The sequence below is a fragment of the Periplaneta americana genome, chromosome 16 (genome assembly GCF_040183065.1).
Source record: "Periplaneta americana isolate PAMFEO1 chromosome 16, P.americana_PAMFEO1_priV1, whole genome shotgun sequence".
Taxonomy (NCBI): domain Eukaryota; kingdom Metazoa; phylum Arthropoda; class Insecta; order Blattodea; family Blattidae; genus Periplaneta; species Periplaneta americana.
The window spans coordinates 23027476-23046917 of record NC_091132.1 but is presented as its reverse complement, the minus strand read 5'-3'; the positions used below and the strand labels follow the sequence as shown (position 1 = coordinate 23046917).

The 19442-nt window shown below is 36.8% G+C and overlaps 2 protein-coding genes across 4 annotated transcripts in view; one reads left to right on the top strand and one right to left on the bottom strand.

The window, feature by feature from the left end:
• Window positions 1–7801, bottom strand: part of LOC138691641 (uncharacterized) — a 315534-nt gene extending 307733 nt beyond the window's left edge. The window contains exons 1-2 of one of the 2 annotated variants that reach the window (XM_069813825.1): window positions 6794–7801; window positions 3515–3676 (exon numbers count right to left, since the gene is read on the bottom strand). In XM_069813825.1, coding sequence (XP_069669926.1) covers window positions 3515–3676; window positions 6794–6868 — 237 coding nt within the window. In that variant the 5' untranslated portion in view covers window positions 6869–7801. The remainder of the gene's footprint in view (window positions 1–3514; window positions 3677–6793) is intronic. The other variant, XM_069813823.1, reaches the window with a different exon arrangement.
• Window positions 1–19442, top strand: part of LOC138691642 (protein furry-like) — a 124075-nt gene that overhangs the window by 41171 nt on the left and 63462 nt on the right. The window lies entirely within an intron of this gene.

Below are 19442 nucleotides of genomic sequence, written 5' to 3'. Positions count from 1 at the left end.
GTCTATGTTGGTAGATCGGCGTTGCCGGTTGCTTCATAGCGAGCACGTGGTAGCCAGCTGTTTTGTTTGGAAGAGTTGAATTTTCTTCTCTGTGTCGCAGCAGATATTGCTGTTCTGTCGTGGCTATTGTTTTCTTAGTTATTCCGGCGGCATGTGTATTTATAATACCGACTACCTTAAAAAAGATGCTACGAGATGCGGGATCTCGCACAATAATGTTCCTTCTCTGCACATCGCACAAATTGTCCCACTAACTTTAATGGGTGACGACACTGCCATGTTGAATTGATTTATGTGAAGCAACTTGCTAGAGTGGAATAGAGAGGAGAACGAAATCCGTATGAGATGCGTAGAAATGTTCCAGCATTCTCCTTTGAACAATTGTCACTCAGAAGCATCACTAAATTGTACAATTTGGCTTATCCCCGACTGGAACCAATGCTCCTATGCAGAAAATTACTGTATTTTGCCAAAATTAACAAAATGTCGACATCGAAAAAACATAATTGAAGGTTGACACAATCAAGTTAGTGTTAATTTCTAAAGTTAATTTCAAGTATAATTTCTTTTATTTCTTTATGCTCGACCATGCCGAAATGTAGTAATTATACACCTGGTAGCAGTCCTTTAATGCATGTCATTAAAGTACACCTACTCATTAAAGTACAGGTGTTTTCAGCCAATGACAACTCAGCTTACAGGCGTTCAGCCAATAACAAGTCAGCTTTGTACCGTTATAAAACCGCAAGTATCGATTATTCTCGGATTGCAATCGAAAGAGAATTAGGGAAAAGTCACGGAGGCTGGAAATCCAATACTGTCGCAGAAGGTTATGTTCTGTTACTATAATAATTAGCGTTAATTGTAAATAATATTCAAATAAATTCAATTTGTCATCTCGTTTTTCAATGTCGAATTCAATAATCAAGGTTATACCAAGTTTAACGGGATTACACAAGGTCAATGACATTATTGTTCCTCGGAAAAAATCAATACTTTCGCGTCTGCGCACATCTCACAATTCACGACCTAGAACAAGGTCACTTCCGATCTTGACAGATACAAATAAAATGTATACATCTGAATAATTTCAAGTTAGAAATGTGGTCGAGCATAAAAAGTCGTATGAAACTCGCCTATAATGGTAATTAAGAAGCTCGTATGAAAATTATGAAACTCGCTTGCGCTCGTTTCATAAACATCCATACTCGCTTCTTAATTACTATCATTATAGGCTCGTTGCATAATGTACTATTAATTTTTTGAAGGAGAATAAGGTAATTGTGAAAATTCATTCACCAGAAAAATATCCGCAACAAGAGTTATGAGTAACCTGCTATTTTGTGTTCTGTGTTATGAGTAATGTATTTTTGTTCTGTTTCTCTTAATTTTGTTGAAAATATTAAAAGTCTTAAACACTTGATGCCTATGATATTGTGTTTATATTATCGGGTTGATGCAAGAGTTCGTAGCGTTTTGTTTTCCCGCTGTGACGAAAGTTATTATTTGAGGTGAATAAAATACAGAAATTAATCAGTAGTGTTCTCCTACACTATCTATGACTCTCTGTCAACGCTGAGGTAGTTTCTAGATTCCGCGTCTGAAGAAATCTGCTGGTTTGGAATTAAAGAAGTCGTCAAGCCAAGTTTGTAAAGCATCTTCGTTATCACAAAAGTTCCCGTGAAGATTGTTAGATAGAGAACGTAACAAGTGGAAATCTGAGGGAATGATTATACTTCTTTCCAAACTGTCTGACAGGAGATGTAAACATTGCCGGCAGAAGGAGAGATAAATATAATTGCTGTTTAACCAATGGCATAGGTCTCATTCCACGTTTGTCTTAAAGTTGGGCGGTCTGAAGCGTTTTACCCCCGAACTTCAAGATAAGCAAACTTTATGAGACGAAGTATAGAAGGGGAAGTTTTCTGCGAACCTGTAGTGCTAGTGTACATCACTCCAATCTTACTGATTTAAACTATCACTGACTACATTGTTACTTCATTCTTTAGACATCATCCTGATAGTGCTGTATTTTCAAAATTGTCTCATAATAAACTCTTTCTATTATCTAATATTATTTGAAATATATTAACATTCTATGTATTTTAGCTTAATTCTGCTCACTTACTTAATTACTTACAAATGGCTTTTAAGGAACCCGAAGGTTCATTGCCGCCCTCACATAAGCCCGCCAGCGGTCCCTATCCTGTGCAAGATTAATCCAGTCTCTATCATCATACCCCACCTCCCTCAAATCCATTTTAATATTATCCTCCCATCTACGTCTCGGCCTCCCTAAAGGTCTTTTTCCCTCCGGCCTCCCAACTAACACTCTATATGCATTTCTGGATTCGCCCATACGTGCTACATGCCCTGCCCATCTCAAACGTCTGGATTTAATGTTCCTAATTATGTCAGGTGAAAAATACAATGCGTGCAGTTCTGCGTTGTGTAAGTTTCTCCATTCTCCTGTAACTTCATCCCGCTTAGCCCCAAATATTTTCCTAAGCACCTTATTCTCAAACACCCTGAACCTACGTTCCTCTCTCAGAGTGAGAGTCCAAGTTTCACAACCATACAGAACAACCGGTAATATAACTGTTTTATAAATTTTAACTTTCAGATTTTTGGACAGCAGACTGGATGATAGGAGCTTCTCAACCGAATAATAACACGCATTTCCCATATTTATTCTGCGTTTAATTTCCTCCCGAGTAGCATTTATATTTGTTACTGTTGCTCCAAGATATTTGAATTTTTCCACCTCTTCGAAGGATAAAGATGCTATGCTTTATTTAACGACGCTCGCAACTGCAGAGGTTATATCAGCGTCGCCGGATTTGCCGGAATTTTGTCCCGCAGGAGTTCTTTTACATGCCAGTAAATCTACTGACATGAGCCTGTCGCATTTAAGCACACTTAAATGCCATCGACCTGGCCCGGGATCGAACCCGCAACCTTGAGCATAGAAGGCCAGCGCTATACCAACTTGCCAACCAGGTCGACTTCGAAGGATAAATCTCCAATTTTTATATTTCCATTTCGTACATTATTCTGGTCACGAGACATAATCATATACTTAGTCTTTTCGGGATTTACTTCCAAACCGATCGCTTTACTTGCTTCAAGTAAAATTTCCGTAAGCTACAAAATTTATTTCAGTGTCTAATTAATAGTTCATAGTATTTTGTTGTTTAATTCGATTTTAAGTCTTGTATACATGTAACTCTCAATCAAATTGTTGAATTCTTTGTAAGTTCATGCAAATGTAGATACACTTTTTGCTGGTTGAGTGGAAGATAAGGCCTTACGGCCTTAACTCTGCCAGCTAAAATAAATTATTATTATTATTATTATTATTATTATTATTATTATTATTATTATTATTATTACATCCCCCTTTTTGAACCTCAGAATTTCTGGTCTTATTCTTATATGTGATTCAGTTTGGTGACGCCGGGAAATTGAAATTACTTCGAGATGGAGAAGTTCGACTGTACCAGTGTTTACTTACTTTGAATTTCTCGTCTACAGGAACTTTCACATCCAGTTGACCGCTCACGACCACTTGGTTTCTTCCTATTTGTTGCGTGCTTATGTTGGACAACTTTATGTCACCGTTGGGAAAGTTCTCACAGGATCCCAATTTTTCGAACTTGATGGCCATATTAGTTCCCTGAAATAGATTTCCAGTACATATATTTTTTTACTTGGATATTTAACGACGCTCTATCAACTGCGTGGTTATTTAGCGTCGATGGGATTGGTGATGGCGAGATGAGACCGAGGATTCGTCATAGATTACTTGACACTTGCCTTACGGTTGGGGAAAACCTCGGAAAAAACCCAACCAGGTAATCAGCCCAAGCGGGTATCGAACACATGCACGAGCGCAACTCCTGATCGGCAGGCAAGCGCCTTAGCCGACTGAGCTACGCCGCTGGCTTCAGTATTGTATTTTAATAATTAAGGCATTATAAAATAGCGAGGTTCCAACCATTTACCATCGGGAGAGTTAAGCAAATGTCAAAATGAATAATTTTAAAGCCATGTCAAATATATTAATGCAGTTTTTTAATCCGTGATAAAAATGCAAAATTGAGTACAACATTCGAAATATATATTTTTCTGCAAAAATAAGAGTGAAATTACATTTTGTGAAATATTTTTGTGTTTCTGTGAAAAAAAAATGACATTCTCTCTAAAGACCCCCTCACATAATTACAGGTTTTAATATTTTTTAAATAGTTTGTTCATCCAGAGATGTCAATTTTCACTGTACTATTAATAGTACAGGAATATGATCTTCCTGATACTCTCTTTGTTGTTACCTGTACCATTATCTCGAGTTTTTAACGAACCTTTGCCTGGTGGTGGTGGTGGTAGAATATTGGCTGCCTACGCGATCTCTTTAGCCCCAGTGTCCACTCACAGACAAGTTATATGTGGTAGCGGGTGATTGTGATTGAGTAACAGGGTGGATCGTGTTAAAATCACTCCTTACCTTTTAGCATGTTTCTTAATGTTCAGAATTTCACTGTAATTGTGTATTTTACTTTGCTTATTTATTATTTTCAAGCATTTTATCTGCAAACTGTATGAAATATAGCTGTCAACACATTGATGACTGTGAATTTCTACCAAAAAAAAAAAAAAAAAAAAAAAAACTCTGCATAAATATTCCATTTCAAAACGCTACAAAATGCTAAATTATAACATTGAAAGTGCTATAAAATGCTAAATTTGATTTATAAAGTGATACATTTTTTATTTTAAATTAGATGTAGTAAAATCTAACATTTCTGTCAGTGGAGACAATCCATGATCCCATCGGGAATTGAACCAGCGACCTTTCGACTTGAATCTCAACTGTTTGTCCGCGTGTCCCCATCTTCCACCTGTAGCTCCCTAAATCGCTTATCGAGAAGCACCATCTTTTGAGCAACATGTTTTTTTGGAGTTCTCATATGTATTACAGTACATGTCTTACTATTTTCTCAGAAAAGTAAAAATCTTCTAAATATCATCTGATTTAATTATTAGTATTTTTTTAGACTCAATCACCTTCGAAACTCTTGTAACTTTAATATCAACTCACGTCATTTTGTGTTCGTTGCTTTGTACAGGGTGATTAAAAAATGTTAACACTTAGGTAGGTGAATATATTGTGATTCAAACAAACACTTATATATTACACAACGGACTTCAGTTGTCCCCTTGGAAACCATTGAAATATCATAGCCTTCTATGATCTGCTATGTGTATTTTAAATAAATTAACACAGCAATGAGCTCAATTCAGTCATATAATTATCAACTGATCACCCATGTGTTAACATATTTTTAATCACCTTGTATAACAAAAATGTTACTTTCGTACAATGATTGCAGGTCTAAACATTAATAAAGTTTAATTGAGTACCGTTTTTGCAAAACTTGCTAACTGAAAAAAACTAAATTTTACAGGGGAGACAAAACACTATAGTAAGAAAGTTTTGCTGTAACTCTGACTTATAGCAGAAAGCAAGTTTTGAAAAAACGATCACACTTTGACACACTACAATGAAGAGAAATAACCCAATTTTACTAAGACGCCTTGAACATCATGTAGAGGCCTGCCTTATGTTAACGAATCCATCAAAATCTCAATTTTGCAAATTTTGCAGTTAGCAAGTTTTGCAAAAACGGTCCTCAATTAATGTAATGGTTATCACATAACATTTCATTGTTTTTGAGGACACTTAGTAGAGATTGCCGGCTCTTCCCAATAATTTACCTTACGTCAGAGAAGTGGAATTTTATCCAGAACTCCAGCAGGTACGCAAACAAAATTATCATAAATCATAAAACAGCCTGCTGGGTTCATTGATACCCACAATAAGTAATTAGGACAGTTTTCTTTGAATTTACAATAATTCAAGAGTGGGGTAAACTTTTTTTTTCCTACCATTATGTTCAAAACTACTTGTTTGAACTTAACGGAAATTTTTCTTGATATAGTGTTAATTACTGTTTTTAATTTATTAATTAACATAGTTTAATTATGATACTATTTAATAAGTTAAACCCAGGTAATTAAGTCTTCGTGTTCAAAAAGGATACCTCCTCAAATGTGTAGCTACTAATAAACCATGCGTATAAATATTTGAGTGAAGTTCAGGTAAATGGTTTCTGAGGACATGGTACTAGACGGGGGGATTAGTTGTCATTTGGAATAGATGTCTGTCTTCACTGACGTAATAACTGTTGCTAACGTTCCTTCTTAACTAATAAAATATAAATTTCACTATTTTCAGCAAGAAAGACGCAGATAACATACGCTAGGGACTTGCAAGTTTTACACTCAACCTTATGTTGAAATCTCCTAGAAACTGGTATTACAATTTCGAAGGCATACTACAATATTCAGGAGTATATAAAACTGAAAAGTAGAGAACAAGTGATTCAATGTGTATAGTAGTAGAGAACTGCTTAAATAGGTCACTAAGCTCTCAATAAGAAGTGTAACCTGTATCATAGCTATTGTTTTACTGCGAGTTCTCTTGAATTTCTTGAGGAGATTTGTCATTATTTAAGTCCAGCGCTGATTGGAAGGCCGGGAAAGCTGAATCCCCTTTTCTTGACCAAAACATCAGCGTCCTTCTTTGATTGTGATACTAATATCTCTAAGGATCCCATACTAGGTAACTTTCATTACTCCTTGCCAATTCCTACACTCTTTTTCAGACTTCTTTGGATTCTATGCGATTTGGGATATGTTGGCTCTTGTTTTTAACTACTTTTAATGTACTTACCTGATGGGGTAATTCCGTAGAATCTACTTGTGCTACAGCAACTATTGATATTAGACATACTAAATACCATGCCATGGTGCTCCTTCGGACTTGTCGCTTGAAATGATCTGGTACATTGCTCGCTGGGTGGTGAAGTTGTATTTATAATCGGTTGTAAACAATGAATTCGCTATTCTGTTTTTGTGTAGGTTCGTGTAGATAATCAGCAATGGTGTGACCCTCTTTTCGTTTGAAGCTTAAAATTCCGATTAGATATTCTTAACAAAATTTTGACTTATTCATACTTTTGGGCAACTTGCACGAGAGTTACTGAAACGTAAAAGATAATGACTGCTTGTCCTTAAAGTGTACAGATAGTGTTTTCATGCCACCTCGGCATTAGACGGGGAATAGTAGTTCACTTGATAGTAATAGGTGTGTAGCTTAAGAGTCTCGGTTCAAATCCTGACTTGTGAAGAATAGAACTCAAGTCTTGTTTTATATTCTGGATAACCACGACAAATGTTGTCTTGAAGTAATCAATACGTCCTGTAATCACCTACCATTATGTTTTTTAAACCTTTACTTCACACTTTAACTTTTCTGTCTCATGAATTATCTAAAAAAAAAAAAAATTGACAGGTGCCAAGATTTACTGTACTACATACTTACGTAGAAACGTATGGATGCGATCATCTGTCCACTGATGCATAATTTTAAAATGCTGCATGTTTTTACGTATAATTACGTGTGAGTGGTAAGAGAAGTGAACCAAGGAAAATACTGCATACAAGGAGAATACAAGGATAACGGGAAGACAAGGGGAACAAGCGAAATTGATATAGAACAAGGGGAATACAAGGACTACATACATACGTACATACATACATGCATGCATGCATACATACATACATACATACATGTATGTAGAAATTTCAAGCTTATAAGTATACGATTAAAATTAGTTAAGATGATGTGTAAATTCAACTTTCATATAATGAAAAAGGAAATGGTAGCATAATATTGTAATTACAAATGTAAATTATTCAGTATAATTCATGTAATATTACTATGTAATGGGGCATGCAGTTGATGTCCTTAATAAAAAAATACATACATACATACATACATACATACATACATACATACATACATACATACATACATACATACATAGTGTTCTGATATCTTCTTTTGCCCCATACTATTCTCCCGTTCACCATTTCTTCCAGTGCTTCCTTCAGTTGGCAGTTTATTCTCATCCAGTAATCCAACCAATTCCTCTTTGTCTTCTTCATCAGTTTCAGCATCATTCTTTCTTCACCCACTCTTTCCAACACAGCTTTATTTCTTATTTTGTCTATCCATTTCATATGCTCCATTCTTCTCCCTACTGGCATTTCAAATGCTTCTAGTCTCTTCTTTTCACTTTGTAATAATGTCTATGTTTCTGCCCCATACAATTCCACACTTCACACAAAGCACTTCGCTAGTCTCTTCTTAGTTATTTCTCCAGAGATCCGTAGAAGATACTCCTTTTAATGGGAAGAGAAGGGGGACAAGGAAAAGGCAAATAGAACAAATAGAATAAAAAGAGAACAACGGGAATATAAAAACAACAAATTGAAGAGAAGAAGAACTAGGAAAAGACAGAACAAGGGAAGACAAGGATAACGCAGGGAGAACAGGGGGTACACAAGGAAAACAGGGGGAATACACGAGAACAAGCGGAAGACGAGAACTTGGAGAAAAGAAGGGGAACAGTGCGAATATACGAGAACGAGGGGAAGACCAGGAGGACAAGGGAAATAGAAGGAGAACAAGGATAATATAAGTAGATCAAGGGAAATACAAGGAGAACGAGAGGTATCCATTAAAAGAAGGGGAAAACCAGGAGAACAAGGGAAATAGGACAGCAAGAAATAACAAGGGAATAGAAGAAGAACAGGGAGAAGACAAGAAGAGCAATGGGAATACAGTGGGAATAATCAAAGACGATGAGAAGTACAGAAAAACAAGGAGAACAAAGGAGAGACAAGGAGAACAAGAGGAACACAAGGAGAACCAGGAGACAAGAAAATAATGGGGATAAAAAAATAACAAGGGAAGATTAGAAGAACGAGGATAAGACAAGGAGATCAAGGGAACTACAAATTCCATTTGCATTCCTGGAAAAACGTATCTGTAGTCGGTCAGATGTCGGTGCGCCGTAATGGCAGTAATAATGATAATTAAATAATATCAAGCGAGATAGAATGTGTGTGTGTGGAGAAGATGAGGAGACCGCAATTCGATATAGCTACCTGGAGACGCACGAAAATGAGCGGAAAGCTTCTTTTGGAACCGCTATTAATTTAATTTGAGGTAAAGTCGAAGTAAATTGTAGTAAAGGGGAAGGTAAATGTTGTCCAGCAGTAGTTTTATTTTTATTTTATTGGGTTATTTTACGACGCTGTATCAACATCTACGTTGAGTGTTAGAGAAGGCCGTATGGCCTTAACTCTGCCAGGTTAAATAAATCATTATTATTATTATTATTATTATTATTATTATTATTATTATTATTATTATTATTATTTAGCGTCTGAATGAGATGAAGGTGATAATGCCGGTGAAATGAGTCCGGGGTTCAGCACCGAAAGTTACTCAGCATTTGCTCGTATTGAGTTGAGGGAAAACCCCGGAAAAAACCTCAACCAGGTAACTTTCCCCGACCGGGATTCGAACCCGGGCCACCTGGTTTCGCGGCCAGACGCGCTGACCGTTTCCAGCAGTAGACTTACCACTACTACTTTCACCTCACTCCCCGCTTGACTTGCAATGCGAAGGGTAGTTCTAGTAACGAAATAATGCACCGTCTGCATTCAGTCCAAGACAGGCTACTAATAGGTATCACTTGCAATGCAACCGAAGTGAAGCACCATATAAACAATACGATTCTATGCTTAGTACAAAACCATAGAAACTGCCGACACTGTATTAAACAGTGAGTATTTCTAGGGCTGTCTTGCTATTAAATACAGTAAGTACTTACTTACTTGCTGGCTTTTAAGGAACCCGGAGGTTCATTGCCGCCCTCACATAAGCCCGCCATTGGTCCCTATCCTGAGCAAGATTAATCCATTCTCTATTATCATATCCCACCTCCCTCAAATCCATTTTAATATTATCTTCCCATCTACGTCTCGGCCTCCCCAAAGGTCTTTTTCCCTCCGGCCTCCCAACTAACACTCTATATGCATTTCTGGATTCGCCCATACGTGCTACATGTCCTGCCCATCTCAAACGTCTGGATTTAATGTTCCTAATTATGTCAGGTGAAGAATACAATGCGTGCAGTTCTGTGTTGTGTAACTTTCTCCATTCTCCTATAACTTCATCCCTCTTAGCCCCAAATATTTTCCTAAGAACCTTATTCTCAAACACCCTTAACCTACTGTATGTTCCTCTCTCAAAGTGAGAGTCCAAGTTTCACAACCATACAGAACAACCGGTAATATAACTGTTTTATAAATTCTAACTTTCAGATTTTTCGACAGCAGACTGGATGATAAAAGTTTCTCAACCGAATAATAACACGCATTTCCCATATTTATTCTATGTTTAATTTCCTCCCGAGTATCATTTATATTTGTTACTGTTGCTCCCAGATATTTGAACTTCTCCACCTCTTCAAAAGATAAATTTCCAATTTTTATATTTCCATTTCGTACAATATTCTGGTGACGAGACATAATCATATACTTTGTCTTTTCGGGATTTACTTCCAAACCTATCTCTTTACTTGCTTCCAGTAAAATTCCCGTGTTTTCCCTAATCGTTTGTGGATTTTCTCCTAACATATTCACTTCATCCGCATAGACAAGCAGCTGATGTAACCCGTTCAGTTCCAAACCCTCTCTGTTATCCTGGACTTTCCTAATGGCATATTCTAGAGCGAAGTTAAAAAGTAAAGGTGATAGTGCATCTCCTTGCATATAAGTACTGCAATACTTAATTTATTCGTAATATATATATACTATATGTCATTGACCATGAAGCGTGCGTGCCCGAGTTCAAATCATCCTGGCTGGGACAAGTAATCTGGTTCAGACTTTTTCCGGGGTTTTCCCTCAACCCATTAAGAGCAAATACTGGGTAACTTTAGTTTCCCTGGCATTATCACCTTCATTTCACTCAGATAGTAAATTACCATCGGACTTGATAAATCGTCGTAAAATAAACCAATTAAATGTCATTATTAGTCCTAAATTTGGTTACCTAAAGCCTCGAAGCCACCCGCAGTAGTCATCCAACGCTACTTAGTTCAGGTCTCCTGTTCAGTAAACATTCGAAAACAAAACAGAGATAGACGGTTTGAAATGAGTTGTGCAATAGCGGTCTTACTAATAAAAACTTTATATACAGACGTTTAACTGTCTTATACTTATACAATGAGTAGCTCGTTTATAAGTCGTGTGTAAATTCCTTACTAATAATCACTACATACGTCGTGTATAACAGTATGACTGTTACACAGCTACGTCATAGTTTCGTCATTACTTCGTTACGAAAGGTAATGCTGGGTGTTCATCTCAAAGTGTGTCATGACGTCACTGTTGTTGGGTCACCGATTTGAAGCGAGTTTCAGCTTATATGTTAGAGAAGTTGCCTATTATTTAAGGCGTTCTTCAATCTGAACTTGAGAACGTGTACGGTATAACTTGAACGTCGTAGCAACAGATGGCGGTCTGTACGGTCTGTGTGCTACCATAACCTCTTTCGAACTGTGTTTTGCGCCGGCAAGTCTACGCAGGGTATTTGTTATCATCGGTTGCGTACGGTAACATTCCACAACACAAATCAAATGCTCCGTGTCCATGTTGACCGTCGAAGTTAATGTCAACAAATACGTAAGTAATCGTCTTAACCCTCTCCCCATATCCCGACAGTACGTATTTCCAAACAGTTCACTGTCCTACCACTACCGGCGTTACCGTACGTATCGGTACGTACTTTTTAAAATGAACGCCGTACATGCTAGGCAACTTCTCTGCCTCATAGGTTATACACCTTTGCGGACGTGTAGGAAGATTGAATTCTCTAGGATCATCGGCTAGCCACATGACGGTATACAGCGAGCCATGACACACTTTGAACTGAACAGCCAGTAGAATATCTGAGGTTCTCTATTGGATCCGGTAGAGCGCTCTAGTGTGGCGTGTTAAATATCGATAGTGCAACTGGCTGTAATCGATTACCACACTACATTTTGGTCAAAGAGTACAAGCTACAGCAATACTATTCTAATTATTCTGTGCTCTTTGGTTTGTTCTTCTGTGGTTACCAGGCAACCATGATCATAAAATGACAGTCGATATGGAACAGCTGTTAGAGGGGAGGCCATTTTTTCGCTATATGCAACGCTTAAACAAGGGTTTCGTGTATATAACTACTGCAAAGCAATTCCCATTGTATAGTTACAGCTTGTTTATACATCCATCGCTTATTCACGGTTTATTAGTAACGTTTTCTGTCTCAACTCTGCATAAGTCTCGTATAAAAACTATACACGGTTTATTAGTAAGACTGTAGAAGAATTTGGTAGCGAGCTCATCAATAGGAAAGAAGGAAAAATTGTTCCTTTGAAACACGTAAAATGTTTACAGTCATTGATTCTAATTTGTAGAGAGTCGTAAAGCACGCACTCATAATGTGTTTTATTTTAAGATTGTACTGACGTTTATATTTTGTCATTGTTGATTCCAAACTTTAATTAGATGTAAAGTATTTAGATGATGCGTTTTACTTATTGTAAAAGTCAGGGATAATAAAATTCCGGCCCCCAGTTAGCCATGGCGAATCAAAATTGTATGTGGCGCCAGAATTTTTTATCGAGTTCAAAATTTTTTAGGACTTTCATCCGGTACCTGCTCATCATTTCTGGAATGGCTCCGCAAGAGCTCCTGCCCTTCATAAGTACTTTTGAACACAGTTTCATTTTATTACATTCCCACAACAATTAATTGACATTGGCGCTTGCATATTTGGATTTTTCTAATTTTAATACATGCTTCAATTATAGCGAAGTTTCGGGATTAGCAAAATACATCTTAAGTTTGTTAGACTGTGAAGAAGCCGTGAAATTCTATGTGAATGTGAGTGTGTTTTCAAGAAAGAAGGGAATGTACAGAATTTGGCGTAGACCACGATATATTCACGTTATTGAATTTTTCTCTCCCAAATGAATTCGCCTTCCCCACCCTTCCGTGAATATCATCCCTCTAGAACATACCTGCACAAACAGCGCTCAACGAGCGCGCGCGCTCCTTCCGAGCGGGAGAGCCGTGTTTACCGCTCGCCAAAACCGGAGAGGAAGATACGTCAGAATGTCATAGACTTGCTATAGGTAGAGGAAAGGGAAACGACCACTCAGTTATCTAGTGGAGTGCAGTGTGTAGGCCTATTCTCAGTAACTGTTTCACGTTGCTTACCTACTGCTACAGTATAGTATGGAGGAATCTAAAAGACGATACATAACATTTAACATTTACGATTTACAGCTCGATCTTATTGATCTTCAATGTGACCTAAGGGCTAAAGATCGTTTGAATCATACTACTAGCCTGGTTGAGTTTTACAAGACTAAACAATAGCAATGATATCCACGACTACACAGGCTGGCTGTGAAAATGATTGCTATGTTTGTCTCAACATTTATATTTGTGAGCAACTGTTTTCTATAATCAACTTTAATAAAGGCAGACATCGAACATCTGTAACTGATGTTTCATTACGATGAGTAGGCTACTGTTCCTTTCAGCTGCCAACAGCATAAAACCTCGTTTTAATGTACTGATAAATAAAAATATAACAAAATGATATTGTACATTTAAGTATCTATAGAATTTCTATTATTTCTGTAAAATAAATATTTCTTTATTAATTAATAATAGTCCAAGATAGTTTTGCAAACACTGAACGGGAATTCATTTCATAAATACTCGTAATAGTACTTCCTTTGGTATATATTTTATACGAGATCACCCCTTCTTCCAGTCCACCCTTATACAGAGCACAGCTAATATCTGCATTCCGCTCACGAGCTGTGAGCCGGCTCGGAGAGCGCAAACCTTGTGCAGGCCTGCTCTAGAACAATTCGGCGGCTGCTGAAATAAAATTGGTTTCATTACTTTCTGTGAATTTAATATGTGATTGTTTACTGTTTGAGTGCATATAACAAGAGTCATGCCACGTGCATTGCTCTCAGGGACATTTCGTTTGGCATATGACATTATGTTATTTCTGCGAATTCATTAAAGGTCAAATTCATTTTTATGTCATTATTCGGTGCGACTTTACTATTGGTTCTGTTGATTGATAATTATTTGAATTCGTAAGAATATTTAGTTATTAATCTAATAAAATAAAATATGAATGAATGAAGTGCATTTATTGATACAGAATTATACAAACTCATGTACACAAGATCCTTCGCACGAGCCCGTACGGCCATTCGTGCTATAACTATGCAGAGTTTAAATCTTCAAAGAAAACAAAAATGAATGTCGCACCCCTACGGAGGAACTTGAGGAGCTCCACGTCGCCGCAAGTACGTCAGGTGAATAAATAGAAATACCTCACCCCCCCTCAGCATTGCAACTTTCAATATTGAAGGTTTCAAAAAGAAAGTATCATGTGAGCGATTTATGAACTTCATAAATTCTCTACTACAGTGTTTTTCACAGAAACCTGGCTTAGCTGTAAGGATAATCTAGAATTGAACAATTTCATTAGTTTCAGTAAGGGCAGGGATAAGCGTGGCAGGAAAGGTAGGTGGGCGGAAGGTGTTTCCATTTCAATTAAAAAGGACATAGGAGATAATATCAAGAATTTGAACACGGGTCTTGAAGGGTTGTCTGAGTATCATTAAGGATGGGTGAATTAGGTTTAGTAATTTTGGGTGTTTATAGGCCCACATCCGGTTCGCGGTATGCTAATCCGCACTTCTTTGAGGACATGGCAGAGATCGTTTCCAGTTTAACAACCAAATTTCCAGGGGCGGAGCTCATTATTCTCGGGGACTTCAATTCAAGAACGGGGGCCGCGACAACATTTCATTAGTAGGTGAGAATACAGAAGAGGACGACAAAAGGGGGCCAAATAGAAATAGTAAAGATAAGATACTGAATGGGGAGGGAAGGGATTTATTAGGATTTTGTGACGTCTTCAATCTAGAAATTATGAACGGGAAATATGGGAGGGATCTAGAGGGACAGCTGACTTTCATAGGAGCGAAAGGGGGGAGTGTGATAGATACATACTGTGTAGTATGAATTTAATCGACAGTATTGCGGATTTTTGGGTGGGGGACAGGATTGAATCACAACACTCACCTGTGGTTTTGCAGATTCATGTTCAGTCAAATAATAAAAGTAAGGAAGAGATAAGAGTTTCGGCGAATAACCGAGGCAGAACTGTTAACAGATATAAATGGAAGAGCGAGCTACAAGATACATTTCTCACTAACTTAAATGAGCAGCTTCAAGGGGGCGCCGGGCGGGGGGAAGCGGCGGAGACGCTGGAAAATATTTTAAGAACGGCAGCGGATAATATGGTGGAACGAAGGAAGAATAAGGGGAGCAAGCGGGATGACTGGTATGACGAGGAATGTAGGGTGGCTAAGAAGATGGCTGAAGAAGCCGTAAGGGTATTTAGACGGGTGGGGAATGATGAAAGTAGGATAAGATATGCTCAATTGAGAAGAAATTACAAAGATATCATTCAGCTCAAAAAGACTAACTGGCAACTCAGGAAAGCAGGTCAGCTGAGTAGAGTGGTAGAGAACGGGGATGTATCTGAAATGTGGCACACTATTAAAAGAATAAGAAGTGGGGGTGGGTAAAGAACGAAATTACACCAGGAGTATGGCGGGAATATTTTATAGACGTTTATGGGAAAGGAGAGATGTGGGGTAGATTAATGATAGGACCGGAAGAATTAATGGAGCTTCCGGAGGTTCCGCGGTTGGACGCAGAGATTTCACGGGGAGAAATTAGAAAAGCGGTTTCCTCTTTGAAGAATAATAAGGCACCAGGCGGGGATGGCCTGCCATCAAAAATATTTAAGGCTGCTTTGTCAATGAGAAATTTGTACAAAGGGTGCAAATTGTGTTTAATGATTTATTTAAGTATGGGAAATACCTGGAAATTTGGGCTACATCCATCATTCATCCAGTCTATAGAAAAAAATACATATTCCATTATGTTCAAACCATTAAAATTTTATGTTGTTTAGTCAACTGTCCGAAGACAGGTCTGAACCTCACAAGTGATACCACAGGCACCACTTTTGAGGCAAAATGCCAGGAAATAATGAGGTAGGGTGGCCAGATTCTTTCCCCCTCCATTGGATACATCGTTGATTAGCTGCATATTACACTAATCTGTCTTCAGATGCACACAAACAATATTGTTCGTCCTCTGACACATATCGTCAAGTGAGATCTACTGCCTGATAATCATGAGGTAGAGTGGCCAGTTACTTTCCCCCCTCCATTGCATACATCGCTGATTAGCTACATATTACACCAACTAGCCGTACCCATGCGCTCCGCTGCACCTGTTAGAAATAAATATAAAGTAATTACATAATTAAAATAGGACGTTTGATCCAGGGAACATTCGTGTTTGTTAGAAGGACAAATCGTTTAATATGTTACTTAATTGAAATTGTATTTAAATAATTAAATTGCGATCATTTTGGTCCAGAGAGCACTCATTTGGTGCAATGACAATTCCTTTAACATGTTTCTTATTTGTTATTACATGCAACCATAGTTTAATGAAGATTGACATATCATTTAGTTTTAATGTGTAAACTTTATATTACTTGCTATATGGTTCCACTGAATTATGGTAATAACTTAATTTTAACCCTTGTTTTCTACGTCTTCAGTACATGGCGCTTGGCCCACTATGGTTCTGAAACCTTCAAATAACTTAAATAGTGATACAGCATAAACAGTGATATGTAATTATATTTCTTTCTTTCGAAAATGTAAGAATTCATGATCTCCTATGATCCATTGCCATGGAATGAATAAATGTGTTTTTTCTTCCTACTCAAAAATTTTATATTTTGCACATGGGAATTACTGCAGGAACAACAACGCTACAATCTGAGGCGGCGGTGAAAACGTATTGTATTGTTATTTTAAAAGTCTATCAGACCTACCAAATTTTGCACAGACTAAAACTTACCGGAAATCATTTTTAAAGAAACTTTTGTTATGTAACATTTTTCACAAAAAAAAAAAAACAATAATAAGCGCGATATTTCGATTTAATTCAGGCCCCGTTAAATGAAGTATTTTGAATGCCATATAGCCTAAAATCTAAATTACAACGAACTTAATTTATATTTTACTTTTCATCGAAATCCGTTCAGCCATTATCGCGTGAAAAGGTAACAAACATCCAGACAGACAGACATACAAACAAAAATGTCAAAAAAGCGATTTTCGGTCCCAGGATGAATAATTATACATGTTAACACCAATTATTTTTGGAAAAGCGAAAATTACCAGAAAATTTTCGGCTTTATATATTATATTATATTATATTATATTATATTATATTATATTATATTATATTATATTATATTATATTATATTATATTATATTATATTGTATTATATTATATAAAAAGTGCGTTGACAACGGATGTACTCCGATTAGAAGGTTTTTAATTTCTTGTGGGACCTCTTGAATCTCAGAAGCAACAACTTTTACAACAGCGCAACATAGTCTGCTTGGCTCATTACCCAATTTTTTTTTGCATTGCATTTAATGCATATATAGTATATTTTATGTATCTTAACACGATTCGATTGAGCATAGTTAAAATTTGAATTATAAAATAATGGATTTCTAAGCTAACGTACTATTACTGCATACTAAATCAATACACTCTCGTTGTTCGTTAATTCTCTGAGATTAAAATGAGTGTGTACATAAATATTATTTTAAGAAATACAGAAAACGAATGTACAAAAAAGCCTATGAGATTTTTTGTGCATAGGAAGCTATTTTAATCTTACCTGTCCTCGATTTACTAAGAATTTACTGTAATAACATTATAGCAGTATGTCCATCTAGAGAAACTACACTTTCCAATGGTGAAATAATAATTAATTATACAAATCGGTTAATTTAGCTTCCGATATTACTTCATACAAACACAGAAACATTGTCTGTAGGCTAAGTTTAATTGCTTTCGATTGTTGCTGTCCAAGGCCCCTTTTTCGATTGTTGTTGTCCAAGGCCCCTTATAGACGAAGGCATTTATTTCATTGCACCGTCTTAGATGGCGTTATTTTAATTTTAAAACTCATTTATCTCATTAAATATCAGTCCTATCAAAATTTTGTAAAGAATAAAACTTATCGGAAATCATTGTTAAAGAAACTTTTGTTATGTAACATTTTTCACAAACATCAATAATAAGCGAGATATTTCGATTTATTTAAGTCAGGCCCCCTTATAACCCCCCTTTTAAATAAAGTATTTTGAATGCCATATAGCCTAAAATCTAAGTTACAACGAACTTAATTTATATTCCAATTTTCATTTAAATCGGTTCAGCCATTATCGCGTGAAAAGGTAACAAACATACAGACAGACATACAAACAAAAATTTCAAAAATGCGATTTTCGGTTTCAGGGTGGTTAATTATATACAAAGAATATTGTTCGTTCTCTGACACATATCGTCAAGTGAGATGTACTGCCTGATAATAAATGTACATATCAGCCAGAACCTCAGTCAGAGGATACAAATTTTATGAAGCATTATAAATGAGTTGTATGTAATAATTCTGATGTGAACGGTATTTTATTGGAATAGAAGACGGTTTTTAGTAATATTCAGATTAATGTAAAAGATCAATACATAATTGAGAGAAAATTATAGAAAATATAATTTAATAATATCCACACAGGGAAGTGCTGGGTAGATGGTTGGATGCTTGATTTGAAGTTTGGCTCATTGGTTGGACAGATGGTTGAATTGATGTTTTCTTGATTGGATTGATTAATTGGCCGGATACTGGAATTCGTGGTTGGTTGGTTGGTTGGTTGGTTGGTTGGTTGGTTGGTTGGTTGGTTGGTTGGTTGGTTGATTTTATTTCGTTTGGTTTGATAGGTTGGTTGTTTAGTTTGGTGGGACGTTGTTTGGAATTATTGATGCTTAATTTCTTGTCTTTATGAACGGTTGTATTGGTATCTACAGTTGGACTGATATTTGCATTGATGTTTCGTTGCACGGATGGACTGTTGGATTGTGTTTTAGTTGACTATGCGAATGGTTGAATTTATTTTTCTTTGATTGGACGGATTATTTGATTATGTTACATTGGTCGAATGGTGGGATTATGTTTGATTAGTTGGACGAATGGCTCTATTAATGTCTCATTGGTTGGACGAATGTTGAATTGATGTTCCGTTGGTTGAGCGGACGATTGGATTCATATCTCTTTCGTTGAACGGATTTTTAGATAGATTTTTCGTTGGTTAGACGAATGCTTGGATCGTTGTTTCGTTTGTCGGACTAACGGTTGTGTTGGACCGATGTTTGTTGTTTGGACGGACTGGTTGTGATTGGACGGATTAATGTTTGACAGATTATTAAT